General features: G+C 36.7%; 1 protein-coding gene across 1 annotated transcript in view; it reads right to left on the bottom strand.

The window, feature by feature from the left end:
- dok7b (docking protein 7b) overlaps positions 1-16552 on the bottom strand; it is a 28540-nt gene extending 11988 nt beyond the window's left edge. Inside the window, exons 1-5 of the mRNA XM_051115468.1 lie at positions 16344-16552; positions 16173-16218; positions 14441-14671; positions 9345-9545; positions 4057-4176 (exon numbers count right to left, since the gene is read on the bottom strand). Coding sequence (XP_050971425.1) covers positions 4057-4176; positions 9345-9545; positions 14441-14671; positions 16173-16218; positions 16344-16397 — 652 coding nt within the window. The 5' untranslated portion in view covers positions 16398-16552. The remainder of the gene's footprint in view (positions 1-4056; positions 4177-9344; positions 9546-14440; positions 14672-16172; positions 16219-16343) is intronic.
- Between the last annotated feature and the right edge of the window lie 5734 nt (positions 16553-22286).

Here is a 22286-nt window from a genome sequence, read left to right as displayed (position 1 = left end):
GTGATATTCCTCCCCAGAATACTGAATAAATTGAGAAGTGACTTGGCTATCAATAACATGTACAGCTTATTTATCACTGGCAAACTCTTGCACAACCTTCAGTGAATGTCAAAGATTAAAATACATCAAGTGCACTTAATTAATGACACTTAATGACTGCCAGAACAACTGCCCTGACATCCCAGTGTGATGAACGACAGATGAGAACTTAATGTAATGTGGCATTACATTAATCTGAGAATTCAAAGAATGTGTAGTCATAAAAATTTAACAAACTTTAAGGCTTTTTGATTTTTATATTGAAACTTTCCTACAGCAATCACAGAAATGGGGAGAATTTATTGAGGAAAAAAACTGGAAAAAGCTTTCAGCATGATTACAATCAAGCTTTTATCATCATCACCATCATCAGAATTGTGATGAAAATGATTGAGTTGTTTTCATTGCTGGTCCACCGAGAAATACACAAATATCCATTTTTGAATAATCATATTTTTAAGACTAGGGCACAACATCAATGTAATAAAGGGGGGGGGGTAGCACCTGTCAAAACATAAGTCCACACTATATAGATCATCTCTGTAAATGGGTCTGTGTAAATGAGAAGTCATTTAGCATGCACTTTTTCCAAGAGAAGCCCTGGAGCAGCTTGGGCATAATATTGGAGCTTCACTGATCAATCTTTCTATAGTTTGAACTATCCCACACGCTCTCTATGTCGAGAGCCATTTTAACTACGGCTGTGCTAATTTTAGCTATGAACTGCAGAGCTTTAAGCCACTTCATATCCATATCCTTCTAACCGTGTGCCAGCTCTCTACAGGTTTCTGTTCACACAAATCATGACAGCATACAATCTTTCAGCTAGACTGTATCATTTTGGCTCAATATCACTGGTTCAGCAGCTCAATTAAATGATTCTCTGTGTTCCAGTGTGGCGGTTTGATCTATAAAATGATATGTCAAACTCATTAAGGTTTAATATACTATTATGCTTACGTGGTAAATCTATCTAGGACCGATCAATAAACTAAATGTGAATCTTACATTGATTTTCAGGACAATAATTCAGTATTCGGGAAGTCATGTTAGGTTCCATTAAAACAGATATGCACCACAAAGATATTATTATCCTCCGTCAAGATGGAGCCACTGAGTGCCTGCCTAGATTTAAAAAGCGACCGCCGTTACAAAGTAAGACTCGTTAAAGTTCATTAAACTTAATTAATGTGATTGACAGCAGCATCCGGCTACAGCTAGATGTAAATATCTGCCAGTGCTTTTTCAGTAATAAAAATATTACATTATTACAGTCACATAATTTGCCTGATGAAAATAATAGGACAAATGTGCTATTATATATTTTCTTTTTACTAATTTGAATAAATACATGTACTACACTTAAAATATTTTTGATTATGAAATCCAAAACTAGGGACATGAATTCATTATGAACAGTTTCAGAATGATTTATTAACTCGTGTTCTGTTTTGGGTCTCAGAGACTCAGGAATATTTTAACAACTCAAAAACATATGTAACATCAAATTGACTTTTAAATATGAGAACTGATTATGAACAAAATTTCAGTGTGATAACACATTTCAAATGTTTGTCACATTAAAAATGTTGGAGATCTCAGATAATCCAATTTAAAAACATTAAATAACGCAATGCTTTTTTTTTTAGGGCTGTCAAACGATTAATCACGATTAATTGCATACAAAATAAATGTTTGAATTTGCCTAATATATGCGTGTACTATGTGTAATTATCATTTATATATAAATACAAACACATTTATGTACATATTTAAGAAATATTTACAAGTATATGTATTTATTATAATTTTTATATAATTTATATTATATAAAAATAAAAAATATTTTGTACATAAATAACATATTTCTCTTAAATATATACATTAATTTGTGTGTATTTATATACAGACATAATAATTACACACAGTACACACACATTTATTAGGCAAACTCAAACTTTTATTTTGTATGAGATTAATCGCAATTAATCGTTTGATAGCCCTACTTTTTTTACATGATAAAACTCTGAATCATTACACTTCTGCTAATTGTTTATTATTTTAATTTCACATTTCTGAGAAGTGCATGTTGTGTGGTAAAACAGAGGGATGCAGCTCCAATAATATCAGCCTACTAGGACTGGGTTTTGACACAAATTTCATGATTTAATTTTGATTCACAAGCTTGAAAGCAATTTTCTTAAGGAAAAAAAAAATCTCTCAAACAATGCTGTAAAATATGGAAGCCCGTTTCCGCCACTGAAATAAAAAATAAAAGGTAATTACGACTTTTTATCTCATAAGTCTGACTTTTTTTTCTCAGTATTGTCATATAAACTCACAATTCTGACTTTTTTTCTCAGAACTGTGAGACATAAACACAATTGCGAGTTATAAAGTCAGAATTGTGAGAAAAAAGTGAGAACTGCGAGATACAAAGTCGCAATTGTGAGAAAAAAAGTCAGAATTGGGAGATGTATGCAACTTTGTATCTCGCAATTCTCACTTTTTTTCTCGCAATTGTGAGTTTGTATCTCGCAATTCTGACCTTTTTTCTCAGGAATTATGAGATACAAACTCGCAATTGCGAGTTATAAAGTCCAGTTCTGAGGAGGAAAAAAATATGTTCATATGTTCACACAATTCTGACTTTATAACTTGCAGTTGTTGCAGTTGTGAGTTTATATCTTACAACTTTGAGAAAAAAAGTCAGAATTGCGCGTTTGTATTACGCAATTCTAGAAAAAAGTCACAATTGTGAGATAACAAGTCGCAATAACCTTTTTTCTTTTTTTATTCATTCAGTGGCAGAAATGGGCTTCCATAGTAAAATGTACATAAGAGTCAGCTGGTACTACATTACTATAATATTGAAGGTTAAAATGAACTGATTTATATACAAACACTTAAATTACACTTAAGTTTTTATAATATTAAAGTTACAATTGCATAATTATATTTCTGCACCAATTTGTTTTTTGAAATATAAACATTTTAATGGTGGCTCTCATTAAAATTTGACAGATTTATTCAAACAGTAAACATTAAAGAACAGTAAAAATTATAATGAATATGTTATATGGTGCATACATTTAGCAAAATGCTCCTCCCTAGAGTTCATTTTTCTACCTGACTAACGACTTTATGGTAAAAAAAAAAAATTTAAAAAATCTGTGTTAAATGTGACGTTATGTGTTATTGATGTCTTTCCGCGGTTGAAAGGCAGAGTAAGCGATTACATTAGACACGATACAGATTTTGGTAAATTGTACTTTTTCTTTTAACATACCTTTGGACGTTCATTCATGTTTATTTCATTCTGTAACTGGTTAAAGCGAAGGAGATGATCAGTTTGCGTGTGCTTCGCGCTCCTGCTTCTTTTTAACCGAGGCATCACAGCAATCTGTCACATTTATTGTTTGAATACTGTAATAAAATGGACAGAATTTGAAATCTAAGACTTTGTTTCATATCAAAAGTAACAAAGCACAAAGCTTATTGTTAATTATTTGAATGGGAGGTGAACTACAATGTTCCGTTTATTAACTGAACACAGGCTAGACTAACTGAGTCTTGAGATTTAAGAATCAATATCATTACATAAAAATAAGAATATGTTAAAATCAAGAAATGTATTTTTTTTTTTTACACTTTTTACACTGCCTACTGGCTTTTTGATTAGATCAAAGAGTCTCTAAATTAAAAAGAAAGGAAAATAAAAGGCTAATTTAAAAATGAGTCCTATTATTTTTACATATACATAACTTGAGTCTCTAGGACTCCAAACATTAAACCAGTAGTCAATCTGAGCAGAACATGAGTGTTCTGGAAGAGATAACACGAGAGAGGGAAACTTGACACCACATATCAATCATACACAGAGCTTAGACACAGATATGCACACACAGCTGACAGCTCACGCACATCAAGTTAATGAGGCCAACAGTGAGGACATGACAACTTTAAAATCTCTGAACTGAGATCTTACATCACACACCTCCACAAAAATGAACTCACCTGGCAGGACTGGACGCAGTCCAAACGGGCCCCTGCTTGGCGATATGCCACGAACAATGCAATCGAACAAAAAACTGATCTGTTCTGCTTCTGCGCACGCAAGGAAGAAAACACCAGCCCCTACAGAGACACAGAGAAGAGAAATGGCTCCTTAATGTCTTGAGCCTGTTTTATTCAAAAGACATAATGCACCATTTCGAATTCAGATTGATATTAATTGTCCATAGCACTGAACAGAAGATTAATTTCAGTAATAACCACAAGATTATTACAAATGGGGGAACATCAAGCTCTGAGCAGCTGAGAACATTCACATTTCACTGATTTACAATAAATGAATTATATAGACATTGAAACCAAGAAAAACGGTATGAGTTCATATATCATCAACAAACGCATTAGACATTCAATGTTTTTTGTAAAGGGTAATAGAAGACAGTGATATTTTATAACTAAAGACTGATTATTTTTGTTTATGTGTGCTGCAGAACTGTAGGTTTTGAATTATTTTATCCAAATACATGGAAGTTATGAATCGAAATGAAGTTTGCACTTTGAAACAAGAAACAAATAAGAAATGAAAGTTTATTTTTTGCACATTTAATTAAGCATAATTTATAATTTATGAAATAAGAGGATTGTGTACTAAGAAAACCTGCTTTGGTGCCCACACCTCCTCCATACAAACGTCAATGGCATCAACAAAGCCTGCAACACCTTTCAAACTAAAATAAGCGCTGGCAAAAGCATGGCTGAATGTTACTGAAAAGCACAAGCCATTAAAGAGTCTTGAGGCTTTGGGGAAAAGTGGGGTAACAAAGACCTTATTTGCTGTGAGATGCATTAATGATTCATTCGCAGTCAGATTATGACTGTTTTTCTTTGTAGGACATCAGGAGGAAAGAGAATTAGGTCTTTCATGGAGGTAAATATAGTCCTGTCAAATCCCTCAGCGTCACTGTGGAGACGGTGGGCAGTATAGGAGTGACAGTCCTTTATAAAAATAACCATAACACCCTTAGCTCTTGGTTTCATAATTCATAAACACACTGGCAGGCTATTAATACCTGAGACATGTGGCCATGTCTGTGGCTATTTACCATGTCCAGATTTTAAGAGAATAAAAAGGCCTACATCTGCTTTTTTATAGTTAAGCTGTTGTGTTTTTCACCATCAGCATTCATGAAAAAGCATGGCAAAATACTGCTGGCACTGAATAGACTGCATTGCATAGAATACCGTGTCCCACAACGCAAAGCGGTTGACCTTTAATTTCCAGCATTTCAAATTTTTTATGTATCAGCATTGTTTTTATCATTTTCTTGGCTTTTTAAAGTGGCAGATGTTTTGCACAAACTTTATGCAACTTCTACTTATAACAGTTGTCTTTGCATAAAGCACTGTTTCGTGTATTATTTATGTTATGTTATGCCATTTTTAAGGTTTCTAATATTGTTTTGGGAGTCTACTACAATAGGTTCACATGCATGCAAGGTCAAACCTTGCTTTGGTTTTCTCAAAATATGCATTTAATTTCACCTAATTTTCCAGCGACTCTCAAACAATTCATTTGGAGCAGTTCCTAGATTCAGCCTTTCTAAAGCCCTTCTTTCCATGAGCGTACTCTACTCTGATAAGTCAGATGGCCCGGTCTGTTGTGATTGGTCTATTATAATATTACCACCCCTTAATCTGAATATTTTCACCCACAGCACTGCCATTTAGTTTTCGCAAGTGACAATGATTTACCAGTTCTGACGCCATGGCAAACATTTGAGCAAAGCATGCTAACTGTTCTGTCATTGGCTCCACAAAACACTATTTAGAGCAGGGGTTCGCAAACTCGATCCTGGAGGGCCTGTGTCCTGCAGAGTTTAGCTCCAACTTGCCTTAACACACCTGCTAGAAAGTTTCTAGCATGCCTAGTAAGAGCTTGATTATCTGGTTTAGGTGTGTCTAACTTGGGTTGGAGCTAAAGTCTCCAGGACACCGGCCCTCCAGGACCGAGTTTGGGCACCCCTGATTTAGGAGACAAGACTAATACAAACATGCAAATTCTTTCCCAGCTGTTTACCTTCACAGACATAACTGACTGTTTTTGTAACTCATTTGTGTTTTTAACATTAACTTGTGTGTATCTGACAGTTTAAGCACAATAAGCCATGAAAGCGCACTTAGTTTAGTACTCACATGCCGTGTGACAGCCGATTTCTGTGCATGTGCTTCGAATTTGTGCGTTTAGAAAACCCGATATTAAAAGTTTAAACTGATATGGCTTTTAGCATGATTTCGGTGCGATACACATGATAATCAAAACCAAACAGATGTTTTTTTTTATTAGAGTATCTGAGGTACAAGCTGCAAAGGCACAGCCCTATTCTGGAAAAGGGGACAGGGAGCAGCAGATCATTTGCTTTTAAAGAGACATGCACCAAAACAGTATGTTTCTCCTTCTACTCAAAATGGGCATTTTTAAAATGATATAATAAAGGATCTGTGGCGTATTTTGAGCTGAAACTTCACAGACACATTCTGGGGACAACTGAAACTTATATTACATATTATAAAAAGGGGCACAATAGTTGTTCTTTAAATAGTAAGCCGTATCTAATCAGGTTAAGCTCAAATACTTGCAGAATAATGTAATTAGAATTACATTGTCAGTTTCAACTTGTTTTAGATCTCATGACATGTTTTTTCATTGTTGATGTCAGCCAAACTGTTCCACAAATGCCCTACCTGACAGCAGGGAAAACAGTGATCTACAATCTGTCCAAGTCTGTTGACAAACTAAGCCAGTGAACATACTCACACACGTTCACTCTCTGAAATCAAATGAGACAGCTGACACGCTCACTAATTGCACTGCCAGTATGTGTTTTGTCACCGTATGTGGCTTGTGACATTGAATCGCGCTAGAAACAGCAACAAGGCCATTTTTTCAATTTAATTCACTCTGTCCCAGAGCAACCAACTGCTGAATTACACTAATGGCAGTGGGAGGGACACGACCTCTGTGTGGCAGAGACCAATGGGAGCCAACAGTTGTCAAACTATAATGAGGTGAAGCACTGGCTAACAGATACGTGCTCCAGACAAAGTAATTATTTCACTGTGTGCATCTAAATGTGAACTTAGTATGCATTTTCCTGTATGTTTTTATGGATTTTCATACATTTTCAGAATGTATACAGTGTCAGTAGTGGTTTTAAAGCAGATTAAAATTTTAATTGAACAAGGTCTCTTTATACGGATGACTAAGCCCAGACATAATCTGCAGATCTTTCGATTTGCATTTTCTGATTTTGAAGGAACATTAATTAAATTAATTACACAGAGGCTAATTGGTATCTGTAAACTTTATCAAATTAACCAAAACATTTAGCATATTTTAAATTTTTACATCTTGATTTATTTTGAATTAATTAATTATTAAGATCTGAAACAAACATGTATTATAGTTCTTAATTTAAACACATTTTAATATAGTATTTAAATATTCATTAAAATATATCTTGAAAAATAAATTCTATTATATATAAATATACATTAAATACACATATTTTACAATTTATACACAATTTATACAAAATTTATACACAATTTTTACACTTACACATGCATTTTTTGTGTATTCGAACTCTTTCCAACAGTGACTGCATGATTCTGGGACCCATCTTTTCACACGAAGGACAACTAAGGGACTCATATGCAACTGTTACAGAAGGTTCAAGCGCACACTGATGCTTCAGAGGGAAACACAATGCAGTACGGGCTGGGGGGTGAAAACTTTTGAACAGAATGAAGTTGTGTACATTTTTCTTATTTTGCCTAAATATCTTTTTTTTTCCATTTAGTACTGCCCTTCAGAAGCTACAGAAAATACTTACATGTTTCCCAGAAGACATAATAAGTTAAATTTACCCTGATCTTCAAATTGAAAACTCAGCTCTTAATGCATTGTGTTTCCTTCTCAAGCATTAGTGAGTATTTGAACCTTCTGTAAGAGCTGCATATCTGTCAGAGTCTCTCAGTTGCCCTCAGTGTGAAAAGAAGGATCTCAACATCATACAGTTGTTGTTGGAAAGGGTTCAAATACACAAAAATGCTGAAAGAATTTGCGGGACCTTAAGGATTTTTCTGAAAAACAGCAGGCAGTTTAACTGTTCAGAACAAACAAGGGACTCGTGAACAACTCAAAAACAAAAACAAAAAAACACAGCTGTGGATCATTCAGGTAACAACACAGTATTAATAATCAAGCATATGTAAACGTTTAAACTGTCATTTTTATAAATTCAACGATTATTTTCTTTTGTAGACTATATGTAAATGTCTTTTATGTGAAATAAATTAAATTAAAACTAAATACTTTTAAACATAACATTAATTTCAATATTAATATTTAAATAACAGAAATATTAGTGCATGCATGGAATATATAACTTTCTAAACAACTTATTTTTTGTGATTTACAGCTTTTTACAGGTGCAGGTTTGTGCAGAACTAGACGTGACTTATAGTGTACTAATATACTACTACAGCAATGAGAGGTACGTTTGGAGTCTGGTGTCTGATATGAGCACCCCTGCCCCCTCAAGTTCCTTCACTTGGCAGGAGACCATTCACATGCCGCCTCTCCATCTAAACACATAAAACTGCCCAGAGTTCCTTGCATAGTGCATTCAAACAGCATCTAACAAACACCCTGAATACCATAAAAAGTGACAGATTAATTACCCTGATTATAACTGCGATAAAACACACTTTTTCTGCTGTGGCATGGCTGTCATTGTAAGGAAGCTTCATATAAGATGGAGCTTTAAAGCTGCTGAAGCTACAGAACAGCTGCAGATGGATTTGCCAGAGAGGCAGCTGGTGGGTTTCACTGGTGCTAACGCAACATCTTATACTGGAGCACATCACACATTACCACAATCTGTGTGTGGGTGCACAAAAGTAATGTGTACTGATTCGGTAAGTATGGGGGAGCGAGAAAATGAGAGCAAGGGGGGAGAGATAAAGACTGAGTGTTAGGTTATCTGATTTTCACATTTACTATTGGCAAACACCTCTGTGCTACTTTCACCGCAGGGAATATCACTAAGACCAAGACGGCTCTGTACAAGAACAAGCCACGCATTCAACTTAATCATCATGGGATTCTCCTCACTGAATAAAATGTGGTAATCTGCCAAAATAAAATCCCTTTGCATCTCACAAAGATCAAGTGACGATTCAGAAAAGAACAACACTGAATGAACAAAAGAACAATAACATGAACTTACAATAGCCACATCGTGTCCCTCCCTCAAAGACAAATCCGTTAGGAACGGCACCATAACGCCTTAAATCCGACAGTTTCCATTGGCCGATAACAGTTGGAGGAAGGTCTCTGGCGATGACAAGCAAGTTGTTGCACAAATGCAGTGAGGCGGGGCCACTTTCTAGTTTGGTGCCAGGCTGGACGTTGACGTTGAACCTGTGGACTGAAAGAGAGACAAGTCTGTGAGGAGCTTATCATCACAGTGCAAGACTTTAAAATTAGCGCAGGTCGACTGCAATTAAAGCAAAACAGCTGTTCTGGAGACATTCTGGAAAGGCCTAATTTCATCCCGTCAGCTGTAAGGACACAGTACTTATTGTACATAAAGATTTTTTTAAAATCGGTATATTTCTACAGTTTTAGTACATTTCTGTATTTTAAAGATGACATCTCATGAAAATCTGATTTCTTCTGCATCTACCAACTCAAAAAAACTTTGTTTTTGTAAGCCTTTCTTTGCAAGTAAACTTGTGTGTATTTGACAGTTTAGGCACAAGAGGACATGAAAGACAACTTAGTTTAGTACTCACATGCCGTGTGGCAGCCACTTTCCGTGCACGTGCTTTAGATGTGTACGCTCAGAAAACCCAACATCAGAAGTTTAAACTAATGTGGCTTTTTGAAAAAAAAAGTATCTGAGGTATGAGCTGTAAAGGTACTGCTCTATTCTGGAAAAGGGGGTGGGAAGCTGCAGCTCATGTAAGGAATAATTGACAACGGGCCGTTGAATTCTTAGAAAATAATGCACGCCCAAGGTGGTGATGTGGCCATGACGCAAGCAGATCAAATCATCAGAGCAGCGCTAAGAACATTAGTGTGTATGCTAACATGTGTGCAAATTGTATGTGTGTGCGTCTGTAAGAGAGAGAGAGTGGGAGAAATAGAGTATGTGCATTCTGCACATAACTAAACATTTTGTGGCAAAAACATGTAAATAATCTGTATTTTTTTTATCCTATTGTTTACTGTATTTATTTGTTTGGCCAAGGTCGTTGTAGGTTTTGGATATTTTGCTGTTTTAGGCTGTAAGGACCAAAATCATGTGGCGAAGTGATATAGACATGCAATGTGGCCAAGAGCTGCCTGGAACCAGGGTTGCCAGATTTTCACAACAAAACCTGCCCAAGTGCTACTCAAAGCTAGCCCAGTCGCGTTTCGAGGGGGGTCTCCCAGCAAAAATCGTGTTCCTGGGGGTAAAATACACTTTTTTTGGCAGGAATCTCCTGGGAAAATTAGCATTCCAGGGGCAAAATATTACATTATTGGGGTCGCTTCAACCTGCAGACATGAAAAACAACCCACGGCAACAGTGTCAAAGTAGCCCAATTCTGCGGGAAAACCGCAGATTTGGCAACACTGCCTGGAACTTTGTTCGCAGTGCATTTCCCTGAAAATAATGCACACCTTCAGAACGCTTGTCAGCCAATCAGATTCAAGCATTCAACAACCCCGTAGTATAATTCCATTTAAAGAGACATGCACAAAAACAGCATGTTTCTGCTTACACTCAAAATAGTCATTAACAGCATCACAAAAATTTGAAACTATCAAAAATACATTTAAACTACAGCATGAGTAATGAACAGGGTTCCCAGATTCTCCAAACAAATTAGTTTCCATAATGTTTTTTTCTAGTTTTTTTTATTAATGAAAAATAAGTTAGATTCAGATTCAATCTGCCACTGAAACATTAAGATGAATTTACTTAAAATAACTGACTCAAGAGGTCAGGTCATAATCAAATAAAGCCCCATGATGAATTGCGAGCAAGTTTTACTTTACACAGAGTGATATCTTGTTGATAATACATTTGAAAGATCATGAGATGAACAGAATCAATATTCACTATAAACTGTGACAAAAACAACATTTTCCTGATATTTCCAGACTGTCCATTACTGTGGGTAATTAGTGCATTTTTATAAGCTGCATATTTATTTGTCTTTTTTGGCACCGACAACTTTAGAGCAACTTTATTTTAAGTTCAATACATAATTTATGGGCCTGATTACCCAACACAGGTGTGAATACAGATTCCAAATCATTAGGAAAAAATACCACAATTTATCATAATAGAGACAAGTAATCAATACAAATCTAGCAGGCATAATTAATGATACAGCTTCTGTGCATATGTCTGCGTGTCTTGCATCAGCAATGGGATTAATGCAATTTTCATTTTATAACTCCTATTCCATTTCATACCTTGTCACACAATACACACATTCAGCAAATGATGTTTTATATGTGACCCTGGACCACAAAACCAATCATAAGCGTCAAATTTTAAAATTGAGCTGAATAAATAAGCTTTCCATTGATGTATGGTTTGTTAGGGTAGGACAATATTTGGCCGAGATACAACTATTTGAAAATCTGGAATCTGAGGGTGCAAAAAAAAAAATCTAAATATTGAGAAAAAGTTGTTGAAATGAAATTTGCATTACAAATGATTAGTAATGCATATTACTAATCAAAAATTAAGTTTTGATATATTTACAGTAGGAAATTTACAAAATATCTTCATGGAACATGATCTTTAATTAATATCCTACTGATTTTTGGCATAAAAGAAAATTCAATCATTTTGACCTATACAATGTATTGTTGGCTATTGCTACAAATATACCCGTGCTACTGAAGGCTGGTTTTGTGGTCCAGCGTCACATATTATAGGATTTAGCAAATGCTCTCACATTTCTATCAACCAAAGCTAGAAAGTCTAAAGCCACTGATACATCAATCATGAGCAATGTGAGGCGACTTGCCACAGAACAGTTTGTTAAGGTGGTTTAGAAAGAAACTGATAAGAGCAACAGAGCAGAATAAAACATCAACACCATCTATCACTGTTCTGACTGCCTTAAAGCAAAACAAATAAACAAACAAACATGGGACCTGAAAATCAAGGAGACATCAGAGCGAACACAACACATGCATTCAGAATTGTCAGCATAACAGCTGCCAAACAAGAGTTGAAAAAAAGCAAAAGGAGAGAAGCATCAGTCATAAACAAGACTATTTCATTGTCAATCAACATTTTAGATGCATAAATGAAAATGAAAACTTTCTTTGGAAATCCCTCAAGTCATCTGAAACGAGTTCAGAAAACTAAATTTTATGTTTTTTAGTATGTGTTACTCTGTCAAGCGCATGTTCAAGAAAAACACGAATGATCTTATAGAGTATCACACATCACAGGGTCCCAATTATAACTTCACTGCTTTCTCAAAGGGCACGAAGTGTATGTGTACGTGTGAGAGCATAAGAGTCAGCCGTCTGGGTGTAGGTGTATGTCTGTACGTGTTTTTCGAGGGTGTCTGGGATTAACAGAGCCAATAGCGGTCTTGACTCATATAGTGCCCTACATGAGATCAAATGTTAGCCCCCAGTGGTTCAAACTTAAAGGAGAAGTTCACTTCCAAAACAAAAATTTACAGATAATGTGCTCACCCCCTTGTCATCTAAGATGTTCATGTCTTTCTTTCTTCAGTTGTAAAGAAATTATGTTTTTTGAGGAAAACATTTTAGGAATGTTCTCCATATAGTGGACTTCCATGGTGCCCCTGAGTTTGAACTTCCAAAATCCAGTTTAAATACAGCTTCAAAGGGCTCTAAACAATCCCACCCAAGGAAGAAGGGTCTTATATAGTGAAACAATTGGTTATTTTCTAAAAAAAAATAAATAAAATAAAATAAAAAACCTCCAAAACTAAAAACTCCAAACTCCAAAATCGTCGACATCGCTGTATTATCTTTTTTTGTAAAGGGCGTTTGATCATCTTTGCACGTTCACTTTGTAAACACTGGGTCGGTACTTCTGCAGCAATGTAGGATGATTTTGAAGTTGGAGAAGAAAATGAGTTGGGAGTTTTTCGACCTTCCCTAACTCTCTTGAACCAGAATGCACACAGCACACGCAGAGCTAGACAAGACAGGCATTTGAGGTTAAAAAGTATTGTGGCGGGAGGAGCAAATGACAGACACAGTGAGCGTGATGTCAGGCCTCGGAGAGGCTTTTATTAAACAAAGTATCCAAAAAGTGTCCAAAAGCGGGAATAAAAGTGTCCAAAATAAACAGGGGATCTGGGGTCCTCGTCGTGCTGGGGGTTCCAGGAGGAGGGGCAGTGTTTGAAAGGGGGTCTAGATGAGGGGTGGAGTCCGGCGGCCACATACACTCCCCTTTCAGGTCCACTGCTCTAGGGGTGGCGGCTTCCTTCAGCGGCTACGTCCTCCTTGGCTCACAGCACTTCTGGGGGATACAACAGCCCGGCATCCTCGCCTGTCGGCAGTCTAACGGGTGCGGAACTCGTCCGGACCGCGGGTCCGGCAGCTCGTTGCTTTGGCGGCGCTTATATAAATAGTTTTTTTTTTTAGAAAATAACTGATCGTTTTGCTAGATGAGACCCTTCTTACTTGGATAAGATCGTTTAGAGCCCACTGAAGCTGCATTTAAACTGCATTTTGGAAGTTCAAACTTGCAGGCACCATAGAAGTCCACTATATGGAGAAAAATCCTGGAATGTTTTCCTTAAAAAACAATTTCTTTACGACTGAAGAAAGAAAGATATGAACATCTTAGATGACAAGGGGGTGAATAAATTACCTGTAAATTGTATTTAAAACTTTATTTTATGAAGCTATGAGAATACTTTTTGTGAGCAAAGAAAACAAATAAAAAAAAAAAAATAACAACTTTATTCAACAATTTATTTTCCTCCATGTCTGTCTTCGATCACATTGTGTACTCTCGTGAATGCATGTCAAAGCCTGGCACAGAAGAGAAGAAACTGTTGCATACAGTCATTAATTTTGTTTTCTTGTGCACAAAAAGTATTCTTGTAGCTTCACAAAATTAACTGACAACCCTCTGTCACTTTGAACCTTGTCATTGGATGGCTATGATATGATTTTTCAAAAACTTCTGATCTTGTGATCCACATAAAAGTAACAGCATGCTGGTTTGGAACGACATGTGGGTAAGTAAATAATGACAGAATTTTCACTAATGGCCATTTTGATCTGATCAGTGCACGCGCACACATGCTATTCTCTCACCCTCTCCAAGGCTGTAGCGGATACGGGCATCCCAGGCCAGAAGAGACGCTTTGTTGTCAAAGCCCAGCATGACAGACTGGCTCAGGCAGAGCAGACTGAGCGCGTAATTCACTCCATCAAACCCCTGAAGAGCCTCCAGTCCACAGATATCCCTCAGTGTGGCCTGATTCCTTTCCCGCTGTCCTTTACTCTTCTCTCCACGCTCCTTATACACCAGCAATGTCAGGCAGTCTGAGACAGAATCAAGATTACAAATTCATTAAATGTCAGAAATGCATCTTAGAGTAACAAAAACTATCAAAAATTACAATGGTAATATATATATAATACCATTACCATCTAATACCATGAATGTACCATTGCACCATTCATGTCAAATAAAATCATTCAGATACCATCACTTTAAGGCAATAAAAGTGTACTTTTTCTTTTCATTTCACCACTGTGTTGCACTACAACTGCAACAGTTGATATCATAATTTGCATAATCATCAGAAATTACAACTGACAAAATAACAGATGCGTGGGACGCAATTAACGACCCACGAAATATAAACTGTCTCTTTCCATAAACCAGTGCTGCATTTGTGACAGCATCAAGCTATAGTCTCTACAACGCCTCCACTTGTTGGTTGTTTTGAAAATGTGGTGATGTTTTGTTTTTATGCTTCTGCACAAAAGAACAAACCCCTACATCAACTTCGAAAACAGTATACGAAGAGTCAAGCAGCTGTCATAACACACATCAAAAGACACAGTGATCCATGAAAGCAACTGGAGACTAACCTATTAAACAATGACAGCTTCAGGCGACAGAAATCCAAAAATGACCTATTCGCTAGCCAAGTTCACCTCAAGAAGTTATGCAAGTGTGTGACTTGCATTGTGAATGCTGATGCATATCATCGGGGAGACCAAAGATAGTTGTCATGTTTTTAACTCTCAAGGGAAGTTTATTTTTAAAATATATACATGCTTACCTTCAAGGTCTACGTATCACAAAGTTTTGGACATTTCTACTATTATTACTTAGGAAAAAATATTCACTGAACAACACGTTGGATCTAGTCTGACAACAAAAATGGTCAAAATTGAGTATGATAAACTGAATTAAACAAAATTGAAAACAAGTATAAAAAGTAAAACCATTATGACACACAAAGCAATGAATGAAAAAAAATGGAAAATTGTTTGTTTATTGTGGAGCTTATAGGGAGTTGCTGCTTTCACTATCCAATGGCATTAATAAATGTATACAACATTTGAAATGCATGGGTCAACATAAGCTAAGTCAAAAATATGATGGTATTAGTTTGTAGGATAGACTTTTCACAAAGGTTTTAAACCAACATACAATACTAGAGATTTGTCTACACATTTGTATCAGTGATAACTCTTGTGGCAACTAGCCCCGGTCTCAGATACAAACTGTTTTTTTGTACTACACTACACTTTTAAAGTTTACAGTGTACCTGTTGGTTAAAAACAGTTCTAGCCACAGTAAATTGCGACATCTTGACACGTGTATCAAGAGTGTCATTCCAATAACGCTCATAACGACCATGCCAATACCTCGCATACCGTCACGGGAAAAAAACAACCGTGACAGCGCTATGTCAGGTCTTGGCTAAGTAGAAAGTACGTTTATGCAACGAAACAGTCATTTAGATAAATATTTTCTATCACCTCAACACCGTTAAACAGCAGTGTAGAAAGTCTGCCTCATATTTACCTGCTACCGGCGAAGGTTTCCGAAGAATCACCCATCTGTTTTTCCACTGTAAACGCAGGGAAACAAAACAACAAACAAAAATACTATTCGTATATGCGAACAAACAAATATATAAGTTTGTGTGCAATTACGAACGATACAGTAAAAGTAGTTTGCGTTGCTTTTAACCACCTTTTTCCCTTCTCGAAGTCTGACTTGTCCCTCTACGACAACCGTATCCGTCATCTTGTGTCATGGTTCCCGACAGCTGTGAGCGGTCCGCGGCAGTGAGGGGGTCACTTTCAAAATAACCTCCAGAACTGTCTGCAGTGCTGTAACACGCACAAACTCTCTCTCACCCACATAACTCACACATGCATCGGCCCACCCTCTTAACACAGACCTACATTACAAGGCAAAGGTTTTTACAGTTGTTCACTGGGTCAAGGTGGCACGTTAAATGGTGCTAATTTAATTTACAACACCTGGTCAAGATGCAAGCATTCCTGCAAGGTTCAGACAGTCAAGTATGTGCTTTAAGAGACATGTAAACAAACATGGCATTATGTGAACTGCTCAAATAATAGTGGATAATATCTGCAATGATAAAACCGTTTAACCATATATATGAAACTGGTAAGGTGATAACTATTATAGGAACCTTTCTACAGGATGTAGCACGCAGTAGGCCTCATACTGTATGCCAACTGGGTTCACAGCAGGGGAGTAACTGGGGAATACAGTTAACACTGAAGTGAGATGGGAAGGGACAGCACCATGAAGCATTTTGAATCTCAATTAAGGGTCTAGCCTAAAGCCACAACACCAGTTTTCCTCAGCGGAGGAATCAGTTCATATCCCTGATGTCTGATTCCATTCAGGTTCCCGCAGAGAAGCATTTTTGTCTAGAGCAATATAATATCCTGCAAATGACGTGACTGTATAGAGGCTTTTCTTATGCCTGTGTAATTTAAAATGCATTTACCTGACAGCAGAACACAATATTCATGAAATTACATTCATGTATATCTTAATAGATGCTTTAATTTCGCAAGTGATCACAAAGTGCATGTATCATATAATGACAATTAATGAAAGAGGCAGCTAAAAGCTGCAGTATTTTAAGACTCTAATCAAAAAAGCTCATTTGTGACCATATATTTGTACAAAATGTCCAATGTTCCAAGATTCTTGTTATGCTGCATAATGTGGATCATGAGGTTTTACACACTTGATTTTTATTGAAAAGAGAAAGAGAAAAATGCAAAATGGAAGCATTTCTAGGGGTCTCTGAGTTTTAAATCCCACTGTATTTAAATATATTATTTGATTTATGAAAGGTGAATGGGGTTGTAGGTGAAGATCACTCTAAAACGTATGTTTCTTTGAGGCTTTGTATTGAGAAATCTGCTGTTTTGACAGCATTTTGTGTTTGGTTCCACCAATTGAAAGATCAACAAATGGAGAAATGTCTGAACTTAGACAAGCAGTAACCTTTCATATGGAGAGATGAGGGAGCTAAGCGAGCACAACTGCCTGACAGTAATGGCTAGGATGGGGTGAGGTTTAGATGAAGGATGAAGGTAGTGGGCGTCAAACCATTGGCAGTAGTGTAAAAGTCAGAAACGGCGTCGTATTGGCAGGCAGCAGAGGCGTAACATGAGAGAATTCCAGAGGTTAAAGACAAGTCAAGCCGAAGCATTTTGAATGCACTCCAGAGAACAAATAACAAATGCTTGTAGAGGGAGTGAAGGTAGTTGTAAAATGACTAGGGCTTGTGTAAGGAGCTGAGAAGACTAGTGGTTAAGAAAGAGACTTATTTTTCTTTGTGAAGCGTGAAGCAGTGGAAAGATGGGATGCCAAGCATTTTAGGATACTATTGTGGAACGCTCCTGAATGCATTTTGTATATGGATAACACTTTACAATAACGTTCCATTCATTCATGCTTTATGAAGTAACCATGAACAAGAATTTACAGCATTTATTAATCTAGGTAAATTTGGATTTATACTCATGCAGCAGTTTTTTCTGAAAGTTACATGATGTCCCAGCAGGTGGCAACAAGTGGTTTCCTTTTTGAGTGAAGTATTGAAGCATTCATTCAACTGATTCATTCAAACACACTGATTCATTAAACGAAAGAGTCATTGGATCATTTACTCAGCTAATTTGTTCAAATACAACATACTGTAATCAGAACTGTTAAAAATGCTCTACATATATGAATGTGTATAGTATGAATGCAATTCAGACATCATCACACAACGCCTCTCCTGTGGCCTTGTGGGTTGTAAAGTGTCTGAAAGAATGGGAAGATGCCTGTGGATGAAGAAAACTTCCTAAGGATGCATCTTTGCTCTCTTTACTTTAGCCTTAATGCTTTTGAGGCTTTTAGTAGACCACAGCTACTGAAAGAGCTTACAAACGGCAGAGACAAGAAACGCTAAATGCCATCCTGTCAGGATGTAAACATGCCGATGCTTGCCATGACGCGGTGGCCACTGAAGGATATTCTCAGCGGGGATTTCACTCAGTATCCAGGGGTGTTTAGACTCCTTATGGGAAAAATCGACGGTGTGCATTTGGTTTAAGCCTATGCCTCTATCCATCGCAACCTGTAAGCTCTTTCAGTAGCTGTGGTCATCGTATCAGTATTTTATTTTCCGAGTTGTGTATTCCAAGTTGTTTTGCGGTAAAAATAGCAACAGGTAGCGCCAGTAGCTCACAGAGTGCAACCATTTTACATCATCGAAATAATGGCGTCCCCATAGTCCAAAATATGAATAAAACGTGCAATTTTTAAATAACATAAATCTTTTATAGCTTTTCTACTACATATTTCAATAAGATACATTTTTTATGTTATATTGAGCCATAGAAGTCTTAATAACCAAGGTTCCCTTTAATACTAGTTGGATACACTACTTAATCACAGGGTACTTGTTACTATATGGTAGTAAAGTAGGCATATTCAGACACAGAGACTGTCTTGAATGAGTCATTGAATTATTCACTCAACTGGTTTGTTTAAGCACACAGTACATTTGGGAATATCACTATAACATCTATTATTCAGAGACAAGCAGCAGTTATTTCTTTTGTGACTTCATTTGGAACTGTTTCACTGGTGGAACAAATATCACTTTTATACAACATTTCATCTCATGAGAAAATGTAACTATTTACAAGTTGGTGGTTTCATATGTATTTGCACCATGTGATTCATATGGAAATTACCTTATTTACTGAACTGTTGTAACACTTAGCAGTTATTCTAATTCCTAAATAAGCCTAGAAGGAGAGGGTGAGAGTTAATGACAGAAGCGCAATGTTTTGCATCCCTGGGGCAACTTGGGTTTCATCAAGTTTTGCTCAAGGGCACAGTGGCCACAAACACTGGAAAACCAATGCCAATCAGACGCTGCCACTCAGCAACCAGGATCTTCTTTTATGAATGAAATTTGAATTCCTCAGTGCTCAATGATACTAATGAGAACAACAAACATTAAGAGATTCAAATCCCTAACCAGGGATGGAAAATTCATTCATATTTATTCAAGACAGTTGCTGTGTTGGAAGGCAGGAATCATCAATGCATTAGCTTGTGGTTTAGCAAATGAAAACACTGCATGTCCTTAGAATACCTGTGGCATTTTGTATTGATCTTTTCCTTCCATCGGTCTTTCCCTTTCAGTATCTCCTTCCTCTTCGCAATTATCCCTGAAATACGTCTTGGCAGAAAGCAGAGCCTTCACAACCTCAGGTCAATGAGCCATTTTCAGCGCTGAACAGCCATTAAAATTATGTGTTTGAACTTTAGAGACGCAAGAAAGCGTTACCTTGTTCAACGAGACAGCATTGGAAGACTTCATTGGTACTAGAACAAGGAGGAAACATTAAGCAAGAGACAAGTATTAGTAGTATGACACCTTATTACGCTTTATTAGGAGTGCTGTTACATTGGACCTGACATTAATGTGTCCGTAAGTAAAATAGATGAAGTCCTATAGTCCAGCTCAATCCAAATCAGCTCCTCACAGGTCATATTTATATAGCACATTATATCAGCCAGTAACTGACTGCAAAAACAAACACTACAAGCTCCATGTTGGAAGTTATATAAATTGTTGCAGGTGAACATCCTGAATCATCTTCAGACTGACTCATCTGCATTGAAAAAGCTATCAAGGTAGTAGATTGTTCATTGCTACCAAGTGTAGCCTCTTCATTGTCTCATCAGACAAAAGTGGCATTATTCTTGCTTTGGTTATTTTTTTTGCTCGAAGTTTTAACTGATGGTTTAATTGCTGTTTTTGCAGTTGGATCAATACGCTTTTTCACAGGCAGCAGTTCTGCTTGGTCTGAGGTCTGGTAGACTCCTGTTCTCATTCTTCCTTTGCTTGTTTTCAGATCACCGACCACCCTCTCCAAGCCGCCAAGTTCTCCATTCCGAGCACCAAGGTCATCACATCGGATCCCATCCACGTCAAGAGCACCTCGCACATGAAGGGGAGCCCGCTTGCTGCCCCCTCTGACCCTGGGTGGGGGAGGTGGAGGAGCAGGAGGTGGGGCAGAGGGTGCCCTCCTGTGGGAATACTTGGAAACACTGGTCCTCTGTCTCTGACGTCTTTCATTTTTCACTGAGGAATAGTCAAAAGGGGAGAGAAGGAAATATTAAGATATTAATTGAAAGAGCACAGTTTTTGCAGGAATGTTGATCAATAATAAACATGAAAATACATTAGCAAAGGCTGAAGCATTGACAGAATCCCCTAAACTGAATGTCACAAGCATGATGTGTGGAAAGAGTGCTGAGGAAATTTCATATCTCGAAAGTTTATATAAAACTTGCAGAATCTGCAAAATGTTAATTATTTTACCAAAACTGTATTTAGTACTGACCTGAATAAGATATTTCACATAAAAGACATTTACATATAGTCCACAAGAGAAAATAATAGTTGAATTTATAAAATTGACCCCGTTCAAAAGTTTACATACACTTGATTCTTAACACTGTGCTGTTACCTGAATGATACACAGCTGTGTTTCTTTGTTTAGTGATAATTCCTTAAGGTCCCACAAATTCTTTTGTTTTTTAGCATTTTTTGGTGTATTTGAAACCTTTCCAACAATGACTGTATGATTTTGAGATCCATCTTTTCACACTAAGGACAACTGAGGGAATCATATGCAACTATTACAGAAGGTTCAAATGCTCACTGATGCTTCAGAAGGAAAAACAATGCATTAAGAGCCAGGGGTGTGAACAGAATGAAGATGTATACATTAAATATCATATTTTTTCATTTATGCCCTTCAGAAGCTACAGACGATACTTACATGTTTCCTAGAAGACAAAATAAGTTTTTGACTTAGTAAAATTTACTCTGATCTTCTGAAGTTTAAAAAGTTTTAACCCCCCAGGTCTAAATGCATTGTTTTTCCTTCTGAAGCATCAGTGAGCGCTTGAACCTTTTGTAATAGTTGCATATGAGTCCCTCAGTTGTCCTCAGTATGAAAAGATGGATCTCAAAATCACACAGTCATTGTTGGAAAGGGTTCAAATACACTAAAATGATGAAAAAACAAAGAATTTGTGGGACCTTAAGAATTTTTCTGAAGAACAGCAGGCAGTTTAACTGTTTAGGACAAACAAGGGACTCATGTACAACTATCACTAAACAAAAAACACAGCTGTGAATCATTCAGGTAACAACACAGTATGAAGAATCAAGTGTATTTAAACTTTTGAATGAGGTAATTTTTATAAATTCTAATATTATCTCTTGTGGACTATATACGTAAACGTCTTTTATGTGAAATATTGTATTCAGGTCAGTACTAAATAAAAAAATAACATACATTTTGTAAGATCCTCTTATTTTGGTAAAAGCACTTAAAATTCGCAGATTCTCCAAGATGAATGTAAACCTTTGACCTCAACTGTATTTTAAAATGTGGTTTATTTCTGTGATGGCAAAGCTGAGTTTTCAGCATCATTACTCCAGTCTTCAGTGTCACATGATCCTTCAGAATATGCCGATTTGGTGCTCAAGAAACATTTATTATTATCAGTGCTCAGAAGAATTGTGCATATGAATACGTTTATGTGTACGGAAACCATGAACGT

The sequence above is a fragment of the Labeo rohita genome, chromosome 1 (genome assembly GCF_022985175.1).
Source record: "Labeo rohita strain BAU-BD-2019 chromosome 1, IGBB_LRoh.1.0, whole genome shotgun sequence".
Taxonomy (NCBI): Eukaryota; Metazoa; Chordata; class Actinopteri; order Cypriniformes; family Cyprinidae; genus Labeo; species Labeo rohita.
Note: the sequence above shows the minus strand (reverse complement) of the source record. Positions and strands in the feature narration are given on the sequence as shown.